The sequence below is a fragment of the Diabrotica undecimpunctata genome, chromosome 3, assembly GCF_040954645.1.
Source record: "Diabrotica undecimpunctata isolate CICGRU chromosome 3, icDiaUnde3, whole genome shotgun sequence".
NCBI classification, from domain to species: Eukaryota; Metazoa; Arthropoda; class Insecta; order Coleoptera; family Chrysomelidae; genus Diabrotica; species Diabrotica undecimpunctata.
In genome coordinates this window covers 150,168,619-150,191,518 of record NC_092805.1, presented here as the reverse complement: position 1 = coordinate 150,191,518, position 22,900 = coordinate 150,168,619, and the positions used below count along the sequence as shown (strand labels likewise).

The 22,900-nt window shown below is 33.9% G+C and overlaps 2 protein-coding genes across 4 annotated transcripts in view; one reads left to right on the top strand and one right to left on the bottom strand.

Annotated features, from left to right (window-relative positions):
- The window catches only part of LOC140437561 (chloride channel protein 2-like), a 293,059-nt gene that overhangs the window by 39,445 nt on the left and 230,714 nt on the right, over positions 1-22,900 (top strand). The window lies entirely within an intron of this gene.
- Positions 1-22,900, bottom strand: part of LOC140437559 (chloride channel protein 2-like) — an 81,297-nt gene that overhangs the window by 2,211 nt on the left and 56,186 nt on the right. For all 3 annotated transcript variants that reach the window (XM_072527154.1, XM_072527153.1, XM_072527152.1), the window contains 8 exons: positions 17,963-18,091; positions 16,625-16,915; positions 11,020-11,230; positions 10,865-10,966; positions 8,020-8,378; positions 6,754-7,014; positions 3,714-4,138; positions 1,225-1,371 (listed from right to left, as the gene is read on the bottom strand). In XM_072527154.1, coding sequence (XP_072383255.1) covers positions 1,225-1,371; positions 3,714-4,138; positions 6,754-7,014; positions 8,020-8,378; positions 10,865-10,966; positions 11,020-11,230; positions 16,625-16,915; positions 17,963-18,091 — 1,925 coding nt within the window. The remainder of the gene's footprint in view (positions 1-1,224; positions 1,372-3,713; positions 4,139-6,753; positions 7,015-8,019; positions 8,379-10,864; positions 10,967-11,019; positions 11,231-16,624; positions 16,916-17,962; positions 18,092-22,900) is intronic.

Sequence of the window (22,900 nt, the reverse complement as noted above, 5' to 3'; positions counted from 1 at the left end):
CGAAAAATTAATTCGTTTTATTTTCGGAGTAGAATTCTAACACTGAAAAAAATTTCTCAAGAGCTCGAAAACGATGACTTCTTAGCCAAAATATCTCGTAGAGTAATAATCAGGACTATACGCGAAATGAAATTTCGATATGTAAAACGCAACAGAGAAAGTATGTTATTAGAAAAAAAAATAATGAAATTATTGTATGAAGAAGAAAATATTTAGAAGAAATACGCAAAATTCGCAATAGAGAAAGTATGTTATTAGAATAAAAAAATTAAATTATTGTGTGGAGAAGACAATATTTAAAAGAAACACGCAAAATTCGCAGCATTGGATGAAAAATATATTATTCGGATGAAACCTGGACTAACGAAGGTCATACAGTTGGAAAAGTTGGGCAAGATTTAAATGTCCAAAGTAAACGCGAAGCATTTATAAAGACTGGTCTACAGGATTAAAAGCTCTATCAGAAAAGGGACTGCGTTTAATCATTGCCGATATAGGAAGTGATACAGGGTTATTTGATGATGGTTTGCTTCAATTTGAGTCAAGAAAAACAGGAAATTATCATGAAGAAATGACTTGCGAAGTATCTGAGCGCTGATTTAAGAGAATCTTAACGAAATTAGAACCTGGGTCTGTGGTTATGGACAATGCGCCATATTATAGTCGCAGACTGGAACAATATATTTTCCACATATATATTAAAAAGCCTGTTGACAATATAAAGCCTTGACGTGCAATACATGAATTAATCACTAATTACCGAAAACAACACAAAATAATATAAAACACAAACTTGGTGGGAAATGTCCTAAAACAGCCTCAATTAAAAGGCAGAGAAAAGTAAGGTTATGTTTTCAATGCTTGGTCAGTTGTAAATGTGGGGCAGTGTTGCCAACTGTGAATATTGAAAAATGTCACAATGATTCCATTAATTCGCACAATACTGTAATTATAGTATTTAAAAAAGCAAAAACCAATAATGAAAATGAAATTCTAAAGAGTTTAAAACCAACTGCTGTAGAAATATCTCAATTGGTTTAGTTTAGAATGAAAATAACATAAAATGACAGTATGATGTCACATGGCATATATGGATGGATTCGACAATCTTACACTGTGCTACTTCCACTATTCCTAAACAAAAATATTTAAAGGTAAAAGGGGAAAACCCCAGTAGTTAAATAGTTACATAAAAATATTTAACGTAGTCTTTACTTTACCTACCACTTCTAAATTTAGTAATGATGTAGCTCCCCGTCTTAATGGCAATGGTGTCCGTCTTTCAGGAACAGGTGATTTTGGAGCAAGGGGAGGTAATGTCATCGTTTTCTTAACTGGTGCCCATTTTTTCATTATTTGGTCTCTTGTATCCTAAAAGAAAACGTTTTTTTTTTCAAACATTTTGAACATAATTAAGTTTTTATAACAAATATTTCTATTGTAACAAACGATGCAAGAATACATTTCTTACTGCTTAAAATGTACTAATATACCAAATACAACTATAAAGGAGAACAACGTACACAAATTGGTTATAGTAACATTAATAACATATGCGTGCAAAATGTCTATAAAATTGAGGGAATGTATTAAAAATGCCACAACAAGTAATATAATAGCTAATATTGGAACTAAAGGATCAGCAAAAGGACACGAAAAATTACAATAGAAAAAATTTAAATATAAAAAAGGCCACATATAAAAGGTAACTAGGGGCCGTGGTGGCATTAGATGTCACCGCACATTTTATCAAGGTATGCAGTCATGAGATTCTTCTTCTTTCTATGCTTTTCCTGCCCTGGATCTTCCCTTATATACTCAATTGAAATACGTCGTATCTCTCAACATGCACGGCAAGTCAAATGTATTGCAGCTTTCGTGTTTTGATGGTTTCCATTAATTTCATTCTTTTGTTAACTCTTCTCAAGGCTTCGTTGTTTATTACATGCTTGGTCCTTGATATCTTCAGGATCCTTTTATATATCCACATTTCGAATGGTTCTAGCTTCTTAGTAGTCGCCACATTAAGGATTTACGCTTCCATTCCATGGAACAGAGTCGAGAAAATATAGCACCTTGTTAACCTAACTTGTAAGTCTAATTTCAGTTCTCTTATTTAAAGTACTTACTATCTCATTTTAATAAAGTTTACTTGTGCTTTTTCTATTCGAACTTTTATTTCCTTGCAGTAATCGTTCGTGTAATTAATTATTGTGCCAAGACAGTTATAGTTTTCTACTTGTTATAAAGTATTAGCGTTAATTATCCGGCTTTCACAATTATTATGGGTTTTTAAAATCTTCATTAATTTAGTTTTCTTGCCGCGTTTGCTGACAATCGATCGAATGCAAAAATGTGTGACCACTTCGGAGGCGCTTTTTTTCACCGATTTATCACTGTTAATGAAACCTGGGTGCATTATTACCCACCGGAAACAAAAGAACAGTCGGAACAGTGACGCAAATGCGGCGAAGGGTCACCGAAGAAGGCAAAGAGTGCACATTAGGCCGGCAAAGTGATGGCGAGTGTTCTGCGATGCGAAGGGCATCATCCACATCGACTACTTGGAAAAAGAAAAAACAATCAATGGTGAGTACTACGCAGCATTATTGGATCGATTCGACGCCGAATTGCGTCGAAAATGCCCCGGTTTGGAACGCAAAAAAGTGCTCTTTCACCAAAACAATGCCCCGACAATGATGAAGTCGTCGCTGAAACTTCGGCCTATTTTGAAAAGCTCGAGCAAAAGTACTATTCGGATGGGATAAAAAAATTGGAACATCGTCTTACTAAGTGTATCGAGCTAAAAGGGGACTATGTTGAGAAATAAATCGATTTAATTCCAAAAAACTTGTTTTTTCTTAACTTAAAAACTTAAACAAAAAGAAAGTAAACAAAATTCTTTTAAATAAGTTGAAAGAAGGTATCTCTTACTGTTTTTGCGCTTTTACTTAAATTTGTTGCTGGAGATTTAGTAAATTTATAGCCTGCTTTCATTCAGTCACTACAACAATGCAATTGTTTGTATTTTCCAAATCTATAGATGTCTCTGTTAACTTCGCTTTTGATACTGTTCTTATAAAGTTATGAAGTACACAGCACGAAAGAACAATATGATCTACTATCTCAACACTTGTCCATTAGGTAGGTTGTCCATTAGTTAGTAATTCTAAAAATCTGTGGATTCTCTGATATTTAGTTCATTAAGTAGATTCATATGTGAATAAATATGTCATTTGTAACACCACAGCTTTTTTCCCTTTGTTATTTATATTATCCAAAAATAACCAGCTATTTCTTTTTTTGCAACGGTTGGTGCTATAATAAATAATTTAAAATAAACTAGTTGTACAACCGATCGCTTGAAACTTTTTCACGCCTTTGGGCAAAGCGTCCTAGGATATGTCTTAACGATTTATCGTTCAACTTATCATACGATCGGTAGTACAACAAATTGCATCGTCTATGGGTCGTTTTAATATCAAGAATGTCGAATGAAGAAGTGCTACAATGAATAAATAACGAGAAAGAACTCATATCAGAGTTCTCCCTCGGTTATCTAGGATATCTGTCATTTAACACGAAAAAATACTAGATCCATCAATTAATTATAAAGACGTTTTGTCAAAGTAATCGCTATTAATAATGAAGATAACAATCGAAGAAGAAGTAAATTAGCCATAAAAATAAATTTTTTGTAATTTTTACCTTACCTCAAGACTATTTACTTTAATTTCCTTCAATTCGGTCATTCCCGGATGTGTTGTAATGTTATCTTCAACTCTTATATCATCTTCCTTTTCTGAATCGCTCGAATCATCGATATGAGGTACAGAACGCTTCCGCATGGACTGGATAAATTCGACGTTATCGAATGGTGATTCGTGTCTGTCGATCATAGGAGTAGGCAAGTACTGTCTTCTTTGTACGGTACCAACTCGTTGATCGAGAAGCACGATTAGCTCTTGCCTGGTAATAGATCCGAGTAAAGTCATTGTTTGTGGATGATCTACCAAGGGAAAAACCTCAATTTTTTTATTCGCTACTAGTAGTTCTTTCATCTGGCCATAGTTCATAGAGAGGCTTAAGTATTTGATTTCTGTTTTCATAAAGTCTTCAACATACACCTCGTAAATACCTGTAAGAGGAATTAAATTTTAAGTAACTAAATATTTTGTATGTCTTTTGTAGGACTTTAAACGAAACATATTACATACAGCTAATCAGTACCAAAAATAATTACAACCCTGAAATGGAACTGGGCCAAAGTAAGAGATGAAAGATGGACCAAGAAAATTTTAGAATAGAGACCTAGACACAATGCTTATCGCAATGGCACACGTTGGCACATGTTTAGCAGTGGACTCAAAACGGCTAATGATTATGTTGATGAATCAATGTTAATCTGCAAGAAGCACAGTAGTCATGAACCATGGATCATAACCAAACAAGAGAAATTATAAAACAAATAAGGCAACTTAAAATTGGCAGTTATGATTTAAATGATTATAAAATCTTGTCCAGAGAAATTCAACGAAGATGCCGCAAAGAAAAAGATGAATATATTTCTTACATTTTCCAGAAAATAGAAATTCTCATAAATCTCTTATAAAATTTCATGAACCTGACTTACTCTTTTGGTAACGTTAATATACAAACGAAACTATGAAATCCGAGATGGCTGAAATAATTTAATTATCTGCAGTGCGTTCTCGTAGCAAGATAGTATCAACTAGTTATTGCGTTAGTAAAATAGTTGCATTTATTGGTTTTCTGCTAATAGTCGTTTTTAATAATATATTGAATTCAGTTCAAAATTAAAATAGTTAATGTTTTTAGAGACTAGAAATCATACCAACAAACCAGATATCCTGGTTGAACATGGTTGAACCTGGTCCCCAATGAATGCGGAAACTGCAATTAAGTATGGAGCATCGGCAAATGGCTTAGTGCTTGGTATACTATTACTATTTACTCCAACTCATAAAAAAAGCAAATATAAACTGAAGTTGAACTGAAGTATGAAGTAACTCCTGAACCATCTCACTTATTTTATATCTAAGTAAAATTTTATTGAGAACCATTAAATATACAAAATAAGCAGTCTTTATTAAGGGTAAGGGTACAAGGGAGCAAGTTCTCAATATGCGATAGCTCATTAAAAAAGCTCGAGAATTCAAAATTTTCCATAATTTTTTCTCCAATTTTGAAATGTTATTAACCTAGTGAAGAGCTTGTATATGTGGTTCAACAGGCTAATAGGTCCATAATTTTCTAGGTCCGTTCTATCTCCTTTTTATGCAAAAGGATAGTTATAGCACTGTTCCATTCTTTGGGCAACTCTCTGTTCTGCTGACAACCATAGATTAAACAGTTTCTTTAATTTATTTAATAACATATCTCCTTCATTTACGATACCTTCTATTATAATTCCATCCTCTCCTGGCGCTTTGTTATTTTTCATTTTTCTTAATGCTTGTCGAATCTCATCTATCTTTATCTCTGGCATTAATTCGGAACCTTGATTCATGATGGTCTTTGAAATGGATGTTTATACTCCTGTTTGATCTCCTCGTCTACTTCCATATATTTTCTCGTAAAACTCTTCGACGACCTGTATTAACTAATATTAGATGATATACTTTGGATGTTTATTATCTTGTTCGCGTGGTTTTTATGGACAAAAAACTGATGCCTCCAACTGATGTAGTTTCAGGGCCAATCTGATAGAATATATGCCCTGATTTCAATGTTTTTAAAGTTTCACCTCTCTTTCTAACTTCGCTGATACCTAATTACCTATGACATCTCATTTAACTGTATTTGTTTTAAAATCTGACATCGCGGTTATTAAGGGTTATATTTAACTATGCAAACTGGTAAATGTAAAGTATTGTGGAAAATTCTACGTGAGATGGAAGCCTATGATTATCTGTCAGTAGTGTTTAAGAGCGTATAAGTGAATAATGAAACCAGAATAAGAATTGAAACCCTAATAAAATTTTTGTAAAGTCAATAGAGGAGTCCACTAAGGATGTATTCTACCTCCAAGTCTCTTTAACTGATATGGGGAATATATAATGAGAAAAACACTTCAAGATGTGCTGGAGAAGAATGTTTCGGATCTTATGCACAAAGCACTGAACAAATCTCACAATCTTCCAAGAGCATTCAGACTAGGCTTTTCTCTGTTTGTCTCGCGGGAGTCTTAAAGTTATTCGAACATACTGCAAAAACAAATCATTATAATCTTATCTTAAGAGACTTATATTTTGGGAAACATTGTAGGTCGCAGAGAAGATGTCGCTCACCTACTCGATGGACAGATCAAGTGCAGACAGCGAGTGTCAAGACATTCTCTGAGTCCATGAGAGCAGCCTAGGCCACGATAGAAGGCTAGAAAAAGAGATAGATGCTCGTATGCTAGGAAATCAGGATATTGACTAATGAGGGAATGACTAGAGAGAGAGAGAGAGAGAAATAGAGAGAGAGAGAGAGAGAGAGAGAGACAGAGAGAGAGGAGAGAGAGAGAGATTATCTGTTATTAGTAAAAAAATTGCACAAATTCACTGCTACAATTTTCTTATTTATAATTACATAGCGCGACGAATGAACTGGAAGAATATTATGTTCTTCACTATTTCGGAAATATTCAACACAGGGATTTTTGTAAAAAACATAATATAAAGAACAAAATAAACAATTTTTGGAACGCAAATACAAAGTTTTAACTCATGGATACTGAATACTTACTGCTAGTATTTGGTAACAGATCGGGAAGGTAAGGCAGTTTCTTGGATCTAATAACTAAATCGTATATACTTGGAGCTAATAACCTGGCTACCCCGTTTGCTATAAGAACGGCGATTAGGGTGGGGATAAGATATGTGATAGAAGATGTCATTTCAAACAGGATTACACATACAGACATTGTATGAGTAACAGCTCCAGAAAATGCTGCTGCGCCAACTGCTGCATATGCTCCTGGTACGATTTTAGCTCTATAACCAATACCTGCGAAAGAAAAAACATATTAGTCTATCTACTAAAATTAACAAGTTCTTTAGTTCAACTAAAAACGAATAATATAAGCGTTTATATAATTATTCTTTCAAGACAGAATGCGTTTTATAAATCTGTTTTATGGTACTGCCAAGTCAACAAAAGAATAAATAATTAAGCTAGAAAAAAAGCTGCTATAAAAAAATAAATTAGCTACTAGATAAATAGTAATCGAAAGACAAGTAATGAGTGTAAGAAGTGGTATTATGACCAATGAGGGGTATAAATGGAGAAACGAAATACACTGCGATTAAAGAAAGTTCAACTGTATACAATAATTTAGATTTTATGTAGTCAGGAATTTCAAAAGCGTGGAAACGTCTAATTGTTTCGATACATTTTTTGATTCAAATTATGTGAAACTAAATTTAAACAGAATTAAAAGTTTACTACATTGCTAAATTATTGTCTACCTAATTAAGTATTCAAAATGTCGTCCGTTGTTAATTTGACAGTATCCTAAACGATCGTAGAATGGGTCTATTACATGCATCTTCATGTTTCTTTAGAAATACACGCAAGACTGAAGAATGACCTTTATCATGTATTTGTGCAGGTTTGCGTGAGATATTATGTGGATCTTTAACGAAACTCTGTATTTAATCTAAAGTTTTATTGTAATTTATAGAATTATTTGGAAAAGAGTTTCGTTGAAGTAGTTGGCTTCTTCACTATAAGACCTTTTTCTATTGCCGTAGCCCCTCATCATTAAAACAGTATTTCGCTATTTTTTATTAAAAACTATCTCTATTGTAGAGCTTTTAAAAACACATAAAACAATTGTCAGCTTTAGTTATTAATACAATTAATTTTACAAAACATTTCAATAAACGTCAAGCCATTGTTAGTTTTATAAATTAATGTCAAAATCACAGCATTCTATATTTACTGAAATATTTCAAAGCTATTTGACACTGAGTAGTTTCATTTTAAATGCAAAAATCAACATGCACCTACCTGTAGGAAACCAGCTATGCATTAATTCTCCCAAGATTCTGCCTAGAGCAGCACCGGCTCTAAAGTTTGGAATAAACGCTCCAGTAGGTATAGGTAGCGAATTGGCTATAATCGAACCTATTATTTCATAGAACATATATATGACCAAATTTTCATATACGCTAGTCCAATCTGTTGTCCAGTGTGCTACTACGTCCTGCTGAGGTAAAGTTAAATTTTCCTTAGTCCAAGAAAAATTACTAAACAGAGAGATGACTTGTGGTCCTCCTCCTAAATCTGCAGCCATAAACTGACCTAGTCCTGGTGGAAACGTCAAGGAGGAAATGAAAAGTACCACTATGGCCGGGTATATGAACCGGCTAAAAATTAAAATGCATACTTAGTATTAAATTTATATTCTAACTACCTAGGATAGTACTAGGAGAAAAAATTACGACAGTACGAAAAGAGAGAAATCGTCATATTAGGGAGATCCGATAACATTGTCCATGATCCATAATCAATTAGTTATATTTATGAGTTTGTTAGTAGAATATGATGACTTAACTCTTAAAAATATATATTAGATAACCAAATCAATGGGAAAGGTGGGGAGGTTTCTTAAGGTTGACACATTTAGATAGTGGCAATATTTATGTTACCATGTATATAAATTTGCTGATGTTTGAGTCTGTCTGAATTATTATGTACCACTATTCTATCGCAGAGTTAAATAGCAGACAATTAAAGGTATATGAGATGTGTAAGCAAAAATAATCATTTTTGTTTGGCAAAAAATGTATGCTTGTGTAATGTTAGGTTTACAATATATGTAATATCCTTTTTATAATTATTTTCATCATGGTCATCATCATCATCATGGTGCTACAGCCCTTAGAGGGCCTCGACCTTCTCAAGCTTTCTACGCCATTCTATTCTGTCCCTCGCTTGCATTTTCCAGTTGCCGACTCCGATCTTCTCGGCATCTTGTGTTACCCCGTCCATCCACCTCAGCTTTGGTCTACCCCGTCTTCTCATTCCCACGGATTGCGCTGTTAGAATCTTTTTTATCATGTTTGACTCAGGGGCCCGGGCTACATGTCCTGCCCACTGCAGGCGGTTTCGCTTAATTATAGTGGTAATATCTTTACCACCAAACGTATGCTTGTAGATATTCTGCAGTTCAAAGTTATATCTACGCCTCCATATTCCGTTCTCATAGACCGCTCCGAATATCTTGCGTAGCACCTTTCTTTCAAAAATGGATACAGCGGATTCATCTGTTTTCGTTAGCGTCCATGCCTCTGATCCATATGTGAGAACGGGGACTATCGGTGTTCTATACAGCCTTATACGAGTTTTTTGAGACAGACGTTTGTTAAGTACTTTGATAGACCATGATAACACCTGTTTGCAATTATTATTCGCCTTTTTATTTCCTCAGATGTGTTATTATTGGGGTTAACCGATGTCCCTAGATATATGAACTCTTTGACTGCTTCGAAGTTATGGTCATTGATGATTAAATTTGTGTCAACATTTCCAGCTCTTGTGTTTGTGTTAGTCGCCATGGACTCTTAGAGACGTATCAAATAACAATCATGGATTAATTAGTATACAAGTTTGATATGCAAAAACAAACAACCTTAAGTATCCAACTAGTCGGTACGAACATACAAGTGCAGGTTGCAATACCTCCGATAACGCAATAAAAAACTTGAGTTTGCATAAGCCAAAGTACAGTCGGTTTCAGCAAAATAGTAGTTAATGATTTTTACCAAAACCTTGAAAGGATTTGTGAAAAATACAAGTTTGCTTGTGTTTAGTTTGTCGAATCTAATATATTGTTATATTATTCCTTGCTATGCTCCTGATCGATCAGTTGGGCATTCGGTCAAGAGAATTCGACTGGGGTCTGGAAGAGCTTTGAAAAACACAGGCAAACTATATATAAGAGGGATTACAATTTAAAGAAGTTAGTCTAAAATGTAAATTTGTAGGGTTAAGAAAATAAACGTCATAAATTAATTGCGTTTTTAGTGTTATCGTTAGAAGCCTTTAAATAAATAAAAATAAACCTTACACTGGTGTCAGAAGCGGGATATTTAAATAAATTCTGTGAAAAAGCTACGAGACTTAGTGATTTAAATTTGACAGATTTGCGACGAGAATTGGAAGATAGAGAAATAAATTTTGTCGAGAAAAAGGCTAAATTAGTACAGAGGCTAAAGGACGCCCTGGGAGAAGAGGGTCTTGATCCAGAAATGTATGTGTTTAAGGACAAGCATGCTGCTGTGATTTTGTCTATTACATCGCTGGAAAATAAAGTTTCTGGTGATATTTACAAGTTTCTGTGGAAATTGATTGTTTGGAAAATAAAGCTTGTAACGATATTTCTACTCTGCGAAGCAAAGTCTCTTCTGATATCTTCAAAGTTTCTACGGATATTGTTTCTTTAGAAATTAAAGTCATCTCTAAGATTTCTTCTCTTGACGATAAAATATTTTCAGTGAAAAGTGATGCCGATATTTCTTCTTTTGTATAAAAGATAAAAGAGATTGAAAAGAAGATAGAGGAAGCAGAGATAGCAGACAGACGAATTCGATCAATTACACTAGAGATAAAAGACGACGAGACGAATTGTAAGTTGAATCTACTGCCGACATTTGAAGGAAGTGGAAGTTCTGTTCATATTAAAGTCTCAATTTTTGATGGAAAATTCAATGTCTGCGAAAATGGGCGTGAGGTGTCCCGCAAAACCTCACATTTTTTTTAATGACAAGATCTGACTAGATAAAGCTACAATAGTCACAAATTACATGTTTTTTAGTTAAGACATTTAAATAATTTATATGTATTTACTTACTTAAAGCCTTTCATTTTCATAATAATTTTATTAGAATTTACGAAGGTATCAAAGTGTTGTTTGCACCAAATGTATAAAGCACCCGAAAATCCACAAATTAAGCTAAAACAGAGATCTTTTAGTTTTCACACCAACTCTGATTTTGTATGTATTACCCCACAATGGCAAATGGTAATAGCTCCAAAGAGTCGTAAGGAGTTTCGAAATAATAATTTGTAGGAAATACGGCAGTAATCGTTTTTGCACCATCAATCCAAACAAGTAAGAGCCTATATGTTGTTGCGCCCCAAACAGCTGCGAAAAATCCTCGCCAATAATTTCTGACTGCATAATAGGCCGTGGTAATTTCGACACTGAAGAGTACTCCTAGAAATTTAATTCTTATATTAGTATTTATAATATATTTGTATTTATATAATATTTTCATGTTAATAAAATACAGTGAAACCTGTTAGAGTGGAACCTAGAGATGCCAGACTTTTATTGTCGGTATTGAAAATGAGGACCGAACTATTTGCAATGAAATGTCCATATTAGGGTGGCCGCACACAGAAAGAGCAAAACTGTTTTAGTCAAAAACGTTTTTGTTTGAAACGAAAACGTTTTTGTTTCCACAAGAAACATTTTGTTTTCAAGAGAAACAAAATGTTTGCACAAACCATACTGCAATCAGTTTTATTAAAGATGTCGACAGATAACGACGAAATTGCACTAGTTTTCTGGCAGTGGTTCCTCCTACAGGACGAAAAAACGCAAAATAAAAGACAATTTTGGGTGCATCCTATAAATGAGAAAAGAATCTGACCTCAATCAGTACAATTAATTTTTCTGCGTCCACTTCCATGATACACACAATATGAACAAGCAGAATATCGCTGTTTCCACATGTGCTTCTTGTTGACTACTCGAGCGGTTTCAAGAAAGGAATTCCAAAAACACGTTGCGCCTGCGTACATTGAAATGTTTCGACACAAAACGACGATCCGGTAATCAACATCAAACAGACTGACTGAAACTAAATGAGCCTAAACATGCTTTAGACACACGACTAATCAGTGTGCGTCAGCTCATTTCATTTATATGGAAACATCAGCATCAGACTCGTTTAGTCAAAAACGTTTTTGACTAAAACAGTTTTGCTCTTTCTGTGTGCGGCCACCCTTACTGAAAATTTAGCCTTTTTTTTAATAATTAGTTTTGATTATTTTTTTATATTTTTCCTTTGTAACTTATACATGTCTTTCGCCAAGCTTAATGGTTTCATCGGAGAATGGATCTCTATCTCTATTATACGTTTCCTAATATTTCTGGGGCAAGGCTTTTGATTTGCCGTCAAGACTTGCTATATATTCTCTTCGACAACTTCTTGGCAAATGTTTCGTGGATACTATATTAGAAAATTCAACAAAATATTTAGTATTGCCAGGGTTATATACGCGTTTTCATCTTTCTCTATTGAAAAAATGTGGTAATCTTGGGTCTTAATTAAAAGTATTTTTGTTTTGCCCATTTCTTCAGATCGTCCCATTCTGGTCCGTCTCGGTATAACTATACGTAGGGATGTGACAAAATCTCCTGCTGTAATACTATATTTTTTGTTATTGAATTTAAACACAAACTTGATATTGTGTAATCATAACAGTGAAAATTTCAACATTATTTTTTGCAAGTAAAAGCAGTAGGTATTTATGTGATAATGTGATGTCTGTTTCTTGCCTAATAAAAATTACAGTTCCATATTGAAAATGACGTCTTTCAGGATCAGTTCTTCAAGTGGCACTTTCCCTCTGTGGATATAGATGTGGATATGTGAATATTTAAGTGATTTTTTAGATAGGCTTGTCTGTATTTTCAATAAGTTATTTCTTTTAATTACAATTAAGTAAAATATCGCATTTCTTTTAATGACAGGGAAGTAAAATGTCGCATTGAGCAAGCTCGACAAGCTTTCGTAAAATTCAAGAAGGTACTGACTTGTTCAGAGTTCGATCTTCAACTGAGACTAAGGTTTACTAAGTGCTACGTGTGGTCAGTGCTGCTATATGGCGTAGAGGGCTGGACACTCAAAACGAGGGATATAAACAGATTAGAAGCTTTCGAAATGTGGCTCTATCGCCGTATCCTAAAAATACCATGGACAGCGAAAATCACAAATATAGATGTCCTTAAAAGAATAAACCAAGAACGCCAACTTTTCGAAACCATCCAGAAAAGGAAAACGGCGTATCTAGGTCACATCATGCGAAATGAAAAATACCAGTTCCTCCAACTTATAATCGAGGGTAAAATTGAAGGCAAGAGAGGAATGGGACGCAAGAAAATGTCCTGGCTCCGAAACATAAGGCAATGGACAGGGATTAACGACATACAATCTCTGATACATATTGCAAGAAATAGAGAATTAATGGAAAATGTGATCGCTAATATCCATTAGTGGATTTGCATCTAAAGAAGAAGAAGTAAAATATCACAAACCCTTGACTATTTAAAAATGTTGCAAAAGAAATTTGGTCCATAATAAATGATTTTCTAAATAAAACGAACACAGCTCAACCATTTTCTCTTCCAAACCTTGAAAACCTAAATGAATACTTCGTTATTGTGAGTAAAAATATAACATAAACTATTTTGCCACAACAAGATCCTATTTCCTATCTCCTCAAAAAAGGTCTAGAATTCACTCCCCAATTTAAAAAAAGGTCTAGAATTCATTCTTTATAAGACCAGTTGATAAATCTGAACTGATCCAAACAGTGAGTAGTATCAAAAGCAAATCTTCCTGTAGTACTGATGGACTATCCATAAAAATTTTCTTAAATCTTCCAAAAAATGTGTTGGAAGTCCTGGCCTTACTAATTATAATGATTTCTTTAAAAAAGGTATATTATCAGAGTGCCTAAAGACAGCGATTATCATTTCTCTTCATAAGAATGGTAAAGAATCGAATGACTGCAGCTATAGATCTATTGCCTTACTACCGGACCTATCCAAAATTATTAAAAGACTTATAAAAGCCCGACTTATATCCTTTCTCGTTGAAAACAACATTTAACAAAAGTCAGTTCGGCTTTTTATCTAATAAATGTACCAGTGATGCTATGTTTTCTGTACTACATGAGGTCTATCAAGCACTAAACAATAATCTTTACACTAAGGATGGGAAAAACCTACCGGTTTTAACCGAAAACCGGTTTTTTTACTTCGGAATAACCGGTTTTATCGGTTGTTTTTTTGTTCCGGTTATAACCGTTTTTTATTTTTAAAGTAAAAACGGGTAATTAGGTTTTTACGGTGATTAGGATTAGGTTAGGTATTATTTTTGATCCCAATCATAATTATTATTCTCAAGTAATTATTCCAAACAAAACCATAATTCAAATTTTATTTTATTTTATAAATACAGAAGCAAACTGAAAGTGCAAACTTGTAACCTATTGGATTAAAAAAACCGAAAACCGGTTTTTTTGGCCGGTTATAACCGCCAGGTTAAACCGTAAGCAAAAAAAATCGGTATATCCGAAAACCGGTGTTTTGTCAAAAACCGCCATCCCTGCTTGACACTGCCACTGTTTTTTGTGACTATGCCAAAACTTTTGATTTTATAAATCACATTTTGATAAAAAAACTAAATTTCTACGGAATTCGAGGTATTTCTTTGAACTGGTTCCAAACTTTTTTGAGGAATAGGAAACAACTAGTTACAGCAAATGATACTGACTCTAGTCACAAAAGCATTGTATGTGGAGTACCACAAGGTTCAGTATTGGGTCCTCTACTTTTCCTTATCTTTATAAATAGCATCACTAACTTAAAAATTGATGGAAACATTTTTCTTTTCGCTGATGATACTATGTAGTATCACCTGGAGGAACTCTATTATTGTAACTCTTCAGGCAACTATAACTTCTGATCTACTTAAAATAACAATCTGGTCCGACTCTTAATTTCTTAATATTGTTTTGAAGCTATTTTTTCACGGCATGTTAGAGTAATAATAATATTAATTAATTGATTAATTCTAATTTCTTGGTATTTCTATAGACAGCAACCTTAAATGGTCCCCTCATATCGATTTGTTAAATATGAAACTAGCCTCATCCTGCTATGCAATTAAGCATCTTCCAAAATGGCATATGTTTCTTTGTTCGAGTCTCATCTTCGATATGGTCTTCCTTTTTGGAGGCTGCCCAATCTAATGTTTTTAAATTACAAAAAGGAATACGGTATCTTTTTGGCCTCATTAGAAGCCTCAGTAGAATAACACATTGCAGAAGCTACTTCAAAATCACGGGATTTTAACTCTTCCCTCTTTATATATCTTAGAAACTGTTTGCTTAATTCGTAAACACCTTCGTGTTTCTCCAGCAAGACCTAATCATAACTACTCCACCAGAAATTTAACCTTTGATGCGTATTTACCGATCCCGACCACTGAGTTAGTAAAAAAATTTATATTATATTCGGCAAAAAAATTATACAATCATCTCCCTTTGCAACTTTAATCTGCAACTTCTTTCCTTAAGTTCCGTAAAATGACAAAAGCCTATCTATCTAAAAGACCATATTATTCAGTGGAAAAGTTTCTTAACGAATTACTAAGAAATTACAGTACGTTTATATACAAGTAACTAAAGTATTTATATATATTATATTTGGGTATCACATGCAGCAACTTAAACTAATTAGTTCGTAAAGTATTATTATGCAATTTGCAATCTATTTAAATTTTGCAATGACTTGTGTATTTTATTATCTTTTATTTTGTGATATTGACGATTTATGTAATTTCAGTAAATTTTAAATTGTTATTGTTATATTTCTGACTTTTTGTAAGATTTTTCTATTTCCATTTGCATATTTCTATTCTATTCTATTCTAGTTTTGATATTTTTTATCTTAGCTCTACTCTTTGTAGTATCACAGTGAGTTACTTAGACTAATAAACCAGGACAAACGGACCAGGTACTGACTTTTCTTTTACTAGATTTTATTAGTTTTTTACTAGATTTAAAAGAGGAGCTTATCGACGATGCAATTTTTGGTGTTTGTTCTTCGCACAGAAGAGCTGTGAGTAATGTTTAGAAAGTATCAATATCTAATGCCAAGAAATATTTTTTTAAAGTTCGTTTTGCGAATTTTGAAATGATAAATACCGCTAATTCGCACATAATTAATTAGAACATTATATTATAGAAAATATATGTCGGTAAGATAGCCAAGCAGGCCAGGCGGCCAATTCTCATTCGCTTCACTGTCGAATGGTTAAGTGGATGTGGGTTCAAGTCCCGGCTTGTTGTACAGAAAAATAAAAAGGCTAACGCAGCAGTTTAAAATTCTAAAAAGAATCTGCTGCTTAGAGTAGAATATGCTGGTATCTGATCGGCCTATGGTGGAGCAGTACGGCAAGAGATAAGGGCTTGCGGGTCGGTGATACTCCTCCATAGATCCCTAACGGAAGGGCGTGGCGCCTAAATACCGTTGCATATATATATATATATATATATATATATATATATATATATATATATATATATATATATATATATATATATATATATATATATATTTATATTATAGAAAAGCATTTTTAAGCCAATATCACTTAAATTCAAACTAAAATGGGTAAATGAAAACCTTTTTAAGTGATTAACAATTCTAGGCCTATTGATATTGCACTTAATCAGGTATCACTGTATTCGCAAAATAAAATATTTATTGTTGTTTCGACTCGAATTGACAGTTAAACTACATAATACTTACCCCCGATGGGTGCATTAAATGTACATGCCACTCCTACAGCCCAAGCGGCTCCCAACATTTCAATTTTCTTACTTTCGTTGATATATATTGAATTAAAATTAGACATCACTTTGCTGAGTTTCGTTACAATGATGCTTGACATATGAATAAGAGGTCCTTCCTTTCCCAGCGGTAGACCACTACCTATCGAAGCCATTGTCCCTAACCATTTTACGAGTAGTGTCCTGAAGGTTAAAACTTCTTTCATGAATACACCTCGAAGACTGGTTTTGATTTGTGGTATACCAGAACCTTAAATAGAAAGTTTAAAATTAAAATTATTTTGTCATTCAGTAATGTGTATTTCCAAATTCTTCTAACAAACTTGTGGTCTTCAATTAATTCTGATAGAGTCTTCTTTTATGTCCGTAGCTTTTTCTGGCAAGTGGATCTTTCTTTCTGATCATAGTGAACACTTAATAGATCTACATTAATTTGTTTACTGTGTCCGTATAGTAGCGATGTGCATCGCCAGCTATCGCCACCGTCCTGCCAACGCTTCGTTTACACACACTCCCATAGCAGAATTTCCATTGATACGCGCTAAATGAGATGGAAGGCCGACAATGGTATAAATCAGCGTTCGCCACAAGGGAGAATCGAGTTCCGCTAGAGTGCTAATCTGGGGGAAACTCCACCGGGCTTTTGGGCATTGACTGAAGACCAAACGTTCGGAGTTCTATTAGAGTGTCAATCTGGAAACAACTCCACTGGCCATAGGGTATTGACTGAAGGCCAACAGATTCTCTAGAGTGATGATCTAGTGGTAGCTCCTTACCAGAGTATTGATCTGAGAGAGACCTGTTCCGTACCTAAGTGTTAATTAGTCACTTACCGCTCGATACCATCGCTAGGATAACATTTAAATTTTTTAAATATTATCGAGAATACAATTATCTAGTGTATGAGTATGAGTCTGCTGTATAAAAGAGCTACCCATCACAATATTGTCCATGTTATAGATCGCAGAGCACATGCGACAAACTCCATTTTGGGTATAGGCTGTTCCTCTACATATCTGCGTCATGTATAATTAAGTGTTATTGTCGATTCCAAACGATTCAGTTCCTGCATTTGTACTAAAAGATTTACTACTCTAAGGTTTGCCTTTTGTCTTCCGAGTGGAGACCTCAATCAATCCTTTTGTTTTTCTTTTTGTAGTGGAATCGAATCCACATCTTTGACCACAGAGATATACGCACATATGAGCTACGAAGAATGCCTTTTATATATTAATAATATCTTAATAAATAAAAATTAAATAAAGTTACTTCTTTTAGTTTTTTAAACCGAACGTACCTGCAGCTTGAGGAGCAACTAAATGGGTTAATCCTACATTCCATATAATTAAACAGAACGGTAAAGCTACCCATGCAACCCATTTTGCAAACATTCCTGTTGCTACGTCTGCGTAAAGCCATTTTTGACCTAAAATACAAAGTAGTATTTAAAAATATTTATTTTATTCCAATTCTGTTCCTTATCATTTAATTCCAATTTAATTAATAAAATTATGTTGACGTTTCATAAGATGCTTTTACAATTACCGATAGTTAGTTACAGGTAAATATGATTACTTATCTAAGGATATACATATAAAACTAATTATTGGCAGATGGTTGTTTTTTTTTTGTTACACCCTTTTTAGATAAATTTTGAGCCATGCATTAATACTTAATTAAAATAGGACATCTGAGTTGGATAGGACATGTAATGCGGATGGAACAAAATGATCCAGCTAGAAAAACGCTCCTTGATAGACCCATTGGTCAAAGAAGAAGAGGAAGACCAAGGACAAGATTGCTTGATAACATCGATGAAGACATGAGAAATATGGGAATACGTGCTTGGTGGAGAAAGGCGATGGATAGGGACGACTGGGGAGAAATTCTTGAGGAGGCTAGGACTTACGCAAGGTTGTAAAGAATGATGATTATTAATACTTAATTCTATAAAATATTAATATAATTTTAATATATAATCCAGTAAAGTAATCAGGATCTCACCCAAAAGAGTAAGATCTAAAACAAAAGTCGAGGATATAGCAACAAAAATTGCCAAAATTAAATGGAGCTTCGCGGGCCACACTGCTTGACAAAAAGACCAACGTTGGAATACTACAATACAACATTGGAGACCTTACGAAAGTAAACGACCAAGAGGAAGACCACAGATGAGATGGGTTGATGATATTAAAAGAATAGCCGGAAGAAATTGGAAATATGTTGCTCAGGATAGATACCGATGGAAGGAGTTGGAAGAGGCCTATATCCAAACATGGACGACAGAAGGCTAAGAAGAAGAAGAAATGTAATCAGATGTTTTTAAATATGTTGAACTTAAGTGAAAAAAAAAACTACTTATTCTGATATATAAATCTTAAGTTATCTTTTTCCGCATTAAGTAATCTTTTACAATAATGCACTACATGCATTAATCAAAATTAGGTACTTAAAAATAATCGCTTCTGCTTGTGGTGATTATTGGTTTCGAATATTGGCGATCATTCTGGCTATAATTATTTTATTAACTGATGCTTTAAATAGATCAGTTGTTGTGGAGAACCATTTTCTCAGGTTTTTTAACCGTGATATTTTCTCGCTCTCCGAAAAGTTTGCCTTGAAGGATTATTTTCAGTAATCTGTATTTAGTGCAGTTTCTCATCATGTGTCCCAAATATTCCAACTTTCTCCTTTTAATCGTATACGTCACTTCTCTTTATTTTCCCATTTTTCGTAGTACAGTCTCGTTGGTGATCTTGTCCGTCCATGATATTCTTAGCATTCTTCTGTTTAGCCACATCTCGAAGGCTTCAAGTTTTTTCTCCATCGCTTTAGTGAGTGTCCAGGATTCAACTTCGTAGTATAATATCGAGAAGATATAACATCGTAGGAGCCTTACTTTTATCTCCAGATTAAGGTTGTGGCTTTTAAAGTGTGTGGCCATGTTGTTGAATGCACTCCTAGCCTTCTTTACTCTACATTTTACTTCTTGTAAGTGATCCCATTGTTCGTTTATTATTGTTCCAAGATAGGTAAACTGTTTTACTCCGTTTACTGGTGTATTCTTGATAAGCAGTTGGACGCCTCTGATTTTATTTTTACTAAAGACCATAAATTTAGTTCTTGATATGTTTACTTGTAGTCTAAATCTTTTACTTACTTCATTTACTTTGTTTTTTAGTTGCTGTAAACTGTTTAAACTGTCTGCAAAAATAACGGTGTCATCTGCATAGCGGATGTTGTTTGGGCGTTCTCCATTTAAAAGGATTCCATGTTTGCTATTTTCCAAGGCTTCACTAAATATTTCCTCTGAATATAGATTGAATATAATAGAGAAGTTCCCCTAAATATTATAAAGACTATCAAAAACATCTACCAAAACAACAAAATAGAAGTCAGAATAGATGGACAACTTAGATAACCTATAGAAATAAGGAGCGGAATAAGACAAGGGGATTCATTGAGCTTCAAGCTCTTCAACTTGATCAGAGATGAAATCATCAAAAGCGTTTACAAAGGAAGATGCTACAAAATGGGAAACAAAGAAATAAAAATACTCTGTTACATATACGACGCAATATTGATAGCCCAAGATGAAGATACTCTGCAAAGACTAGTCCACAGATTTAACATGAGAGCAAAACAATTTAATATGACATTCTCATCTCAGAAAACTAAAACAATAGTAGTCAGCAAAGAACCTATCAGATGTAAAATAAAAATCGATGACATCAGTATTGAACAAGTAATGGAAATAAAATATCTGGAAATTATACTGTCTAGCTATGAAGACCTGGACAAAGAAGTGAGAGATCAAGTACAAAATGCAAATAGATTGACAGGATACATTAATAACACTGTATGGCGAAATAGACTCATTAACACTGAGGTGAAGTCAAGAATTTATAAAGTTAGTTTAAGACCAATAATGACATATGTTTTAGAAACAAGACCCGACACAGCCGCAACTCAAAGGCTACTGGAAACGGCAGAGATGAGAGTACTGAGAAGAATTATAGGAAATACGCTGAGGCTATTAAAAGAAAATGTAACTTACAGTGTATAAATGAATGGACACAAAATAGAAAAAAGAATGGAATAATCACATAAGCAGAATGGAGGAGACCCGTATCGTGAAAATAGGAAGAGATAAGTCACCAATCGGCAGAAGAAATATCGGAGGACCGCGCAAAAATGAAGTGACAACCTACCATAGAGTATTAATTCGCCAATGAACAAGCAGAATTGCTTATAAAGAGGAAGAAGAAGAAACAGTTTTCAGTTTTTCATCATTATAATTGGATCCTTGTCGGTCAGATAACCAAGTGGACCGGGCGGATGAATCGCATTTACTTCACTGTGAATGATCTATTGGATCGATAGTTTAAACGCTGGCTGGAAAACAAAAAGGTTAATGTACTAGTTCAAATCTAAAATGGATCTGCTACTTAGACTAGAATATGCTGGTGTATCGGATATACTTATGGATGAGCAATACGACAAGAGATAGAGGTTAGTGGCTCGGCGCTACTCACTTCATACTACTACTACATACTACTGGATAGGCGTGTAGGCCTAAAAAACCAAAATTTAATAACTGAAACTCTTTTAACATAACCATAAGTTTTGGAGGTATACTCCATTCGCTTAGTTAGGGCACATTTTGACAGATTCATTGTCGGAAACCTACAACACAACAATTTCTACTTCTCAGTATTAATAGCATCCTACTATTACAGACTTCTTTCTTTAAAAAAAGAAGAATTATTCTAAATAGTGGAAGTGTATACTAAACCCATCAAATTTTGGGTAGTATATATTTAAAAAATATATTTCAGTTGTTATAATTTAACATAACTATTTATTATATGGTGCAGATAAATAAATATTGATTGTCGGTAATTCGCAAAGTTCTATTTTATTTACCATTTAGTTTGTTTACTATTAATATTGGCTATAAGTACGTGTGTTTGGTTGTATAGTAATTTCCAGCCACTTTTAGTCTGTCAAAAAGTAACTAACTTCGCAAAAAAATAATTACTAAATTCACTAGACAGTTCGGACTGGGAATAGCGAACCGAGTTTATCCTAAGATAATTCTAGCTACGTCACTGGTTTATTATTTATATGGTCTAAATGATTACGCATAGTAATTACTACAATCAAAAATTATGACGGATACTGGACCGGTATATTTATTATACTATTTATTATTATTGGCCGATAATCTCTTAATTGCACGCAATTCGTAGAAACGTTGCTTATTACGTATGCGAAATGTATATTTGACGATATAATTAGTATTACCTGACGCTACCGTGAATATTTTATGTAAACACAGATATTGTTTAAGAAATATTTGTTTAGACTGCTAAAAACAAAGCACTAATTTAGTGTGAATTCTGAATCATTTTAAAATCATAACAGGTTTAAGAAAAACGATTGATTTACATGGACGGCAACAAATTATTATTTGTTCTTTTTGTAATATTACTCCACTCGTTAAAGAAAAATCATATGAACAAGCTGAATTTTGCCGAAAATGTCAATTTTAGGCTGTTAAAAAATATGAAAAAAGTTTACCCCTTTTACCCCCGGGCTTTCCTCTAAAACCTCTTAGGTAAAGGGGAAACGGAAAAACATCGATTTACCAAGAATCTGTACGCCAAAGAAAAAATCTTTCAAATAAAAAATGTGGCATGTGGCAGAATGATAAAAATTTCAACACAACTTCGTTAGTCCACTCCATAGTAAAAGGACCATGATACTGGCCGTACCTGTCAAAGTGCGATCTGACAGAATGTGGAACAGCGTTCTTCATCGGCGAAGAGAAATAGAAAATATATAATAGAGAGTTTTTGTGTAAGTAAATACGTATACGTAACGTATCTTTTTGACATATAAGCATGCGCATTAATGGTTGAACTAACGTATCTAGATACGGATTACCTAACGTAACGGGCTGGTACGTTACGTTCATACGCATCCCTATCGAGCCGAAGGTAACCGAATGCGCAAGGGAGTCTTACCCGATTACCAAAATTTCAACATCCACATTTCATAAGCACACGTGGTACGTGTATTTTTACATTTGTGGTTAAGTATATTTGTTTAGATTTTTATAAATAATGGAAAGCAGTAGAAAACGACTTCACTTCAGCAATGGAGATGATTTGTTCTTGTTGAAGGAAGTCGTAGGCAAGAACCCTTACGACCATCCAGAAAGATGGAATTT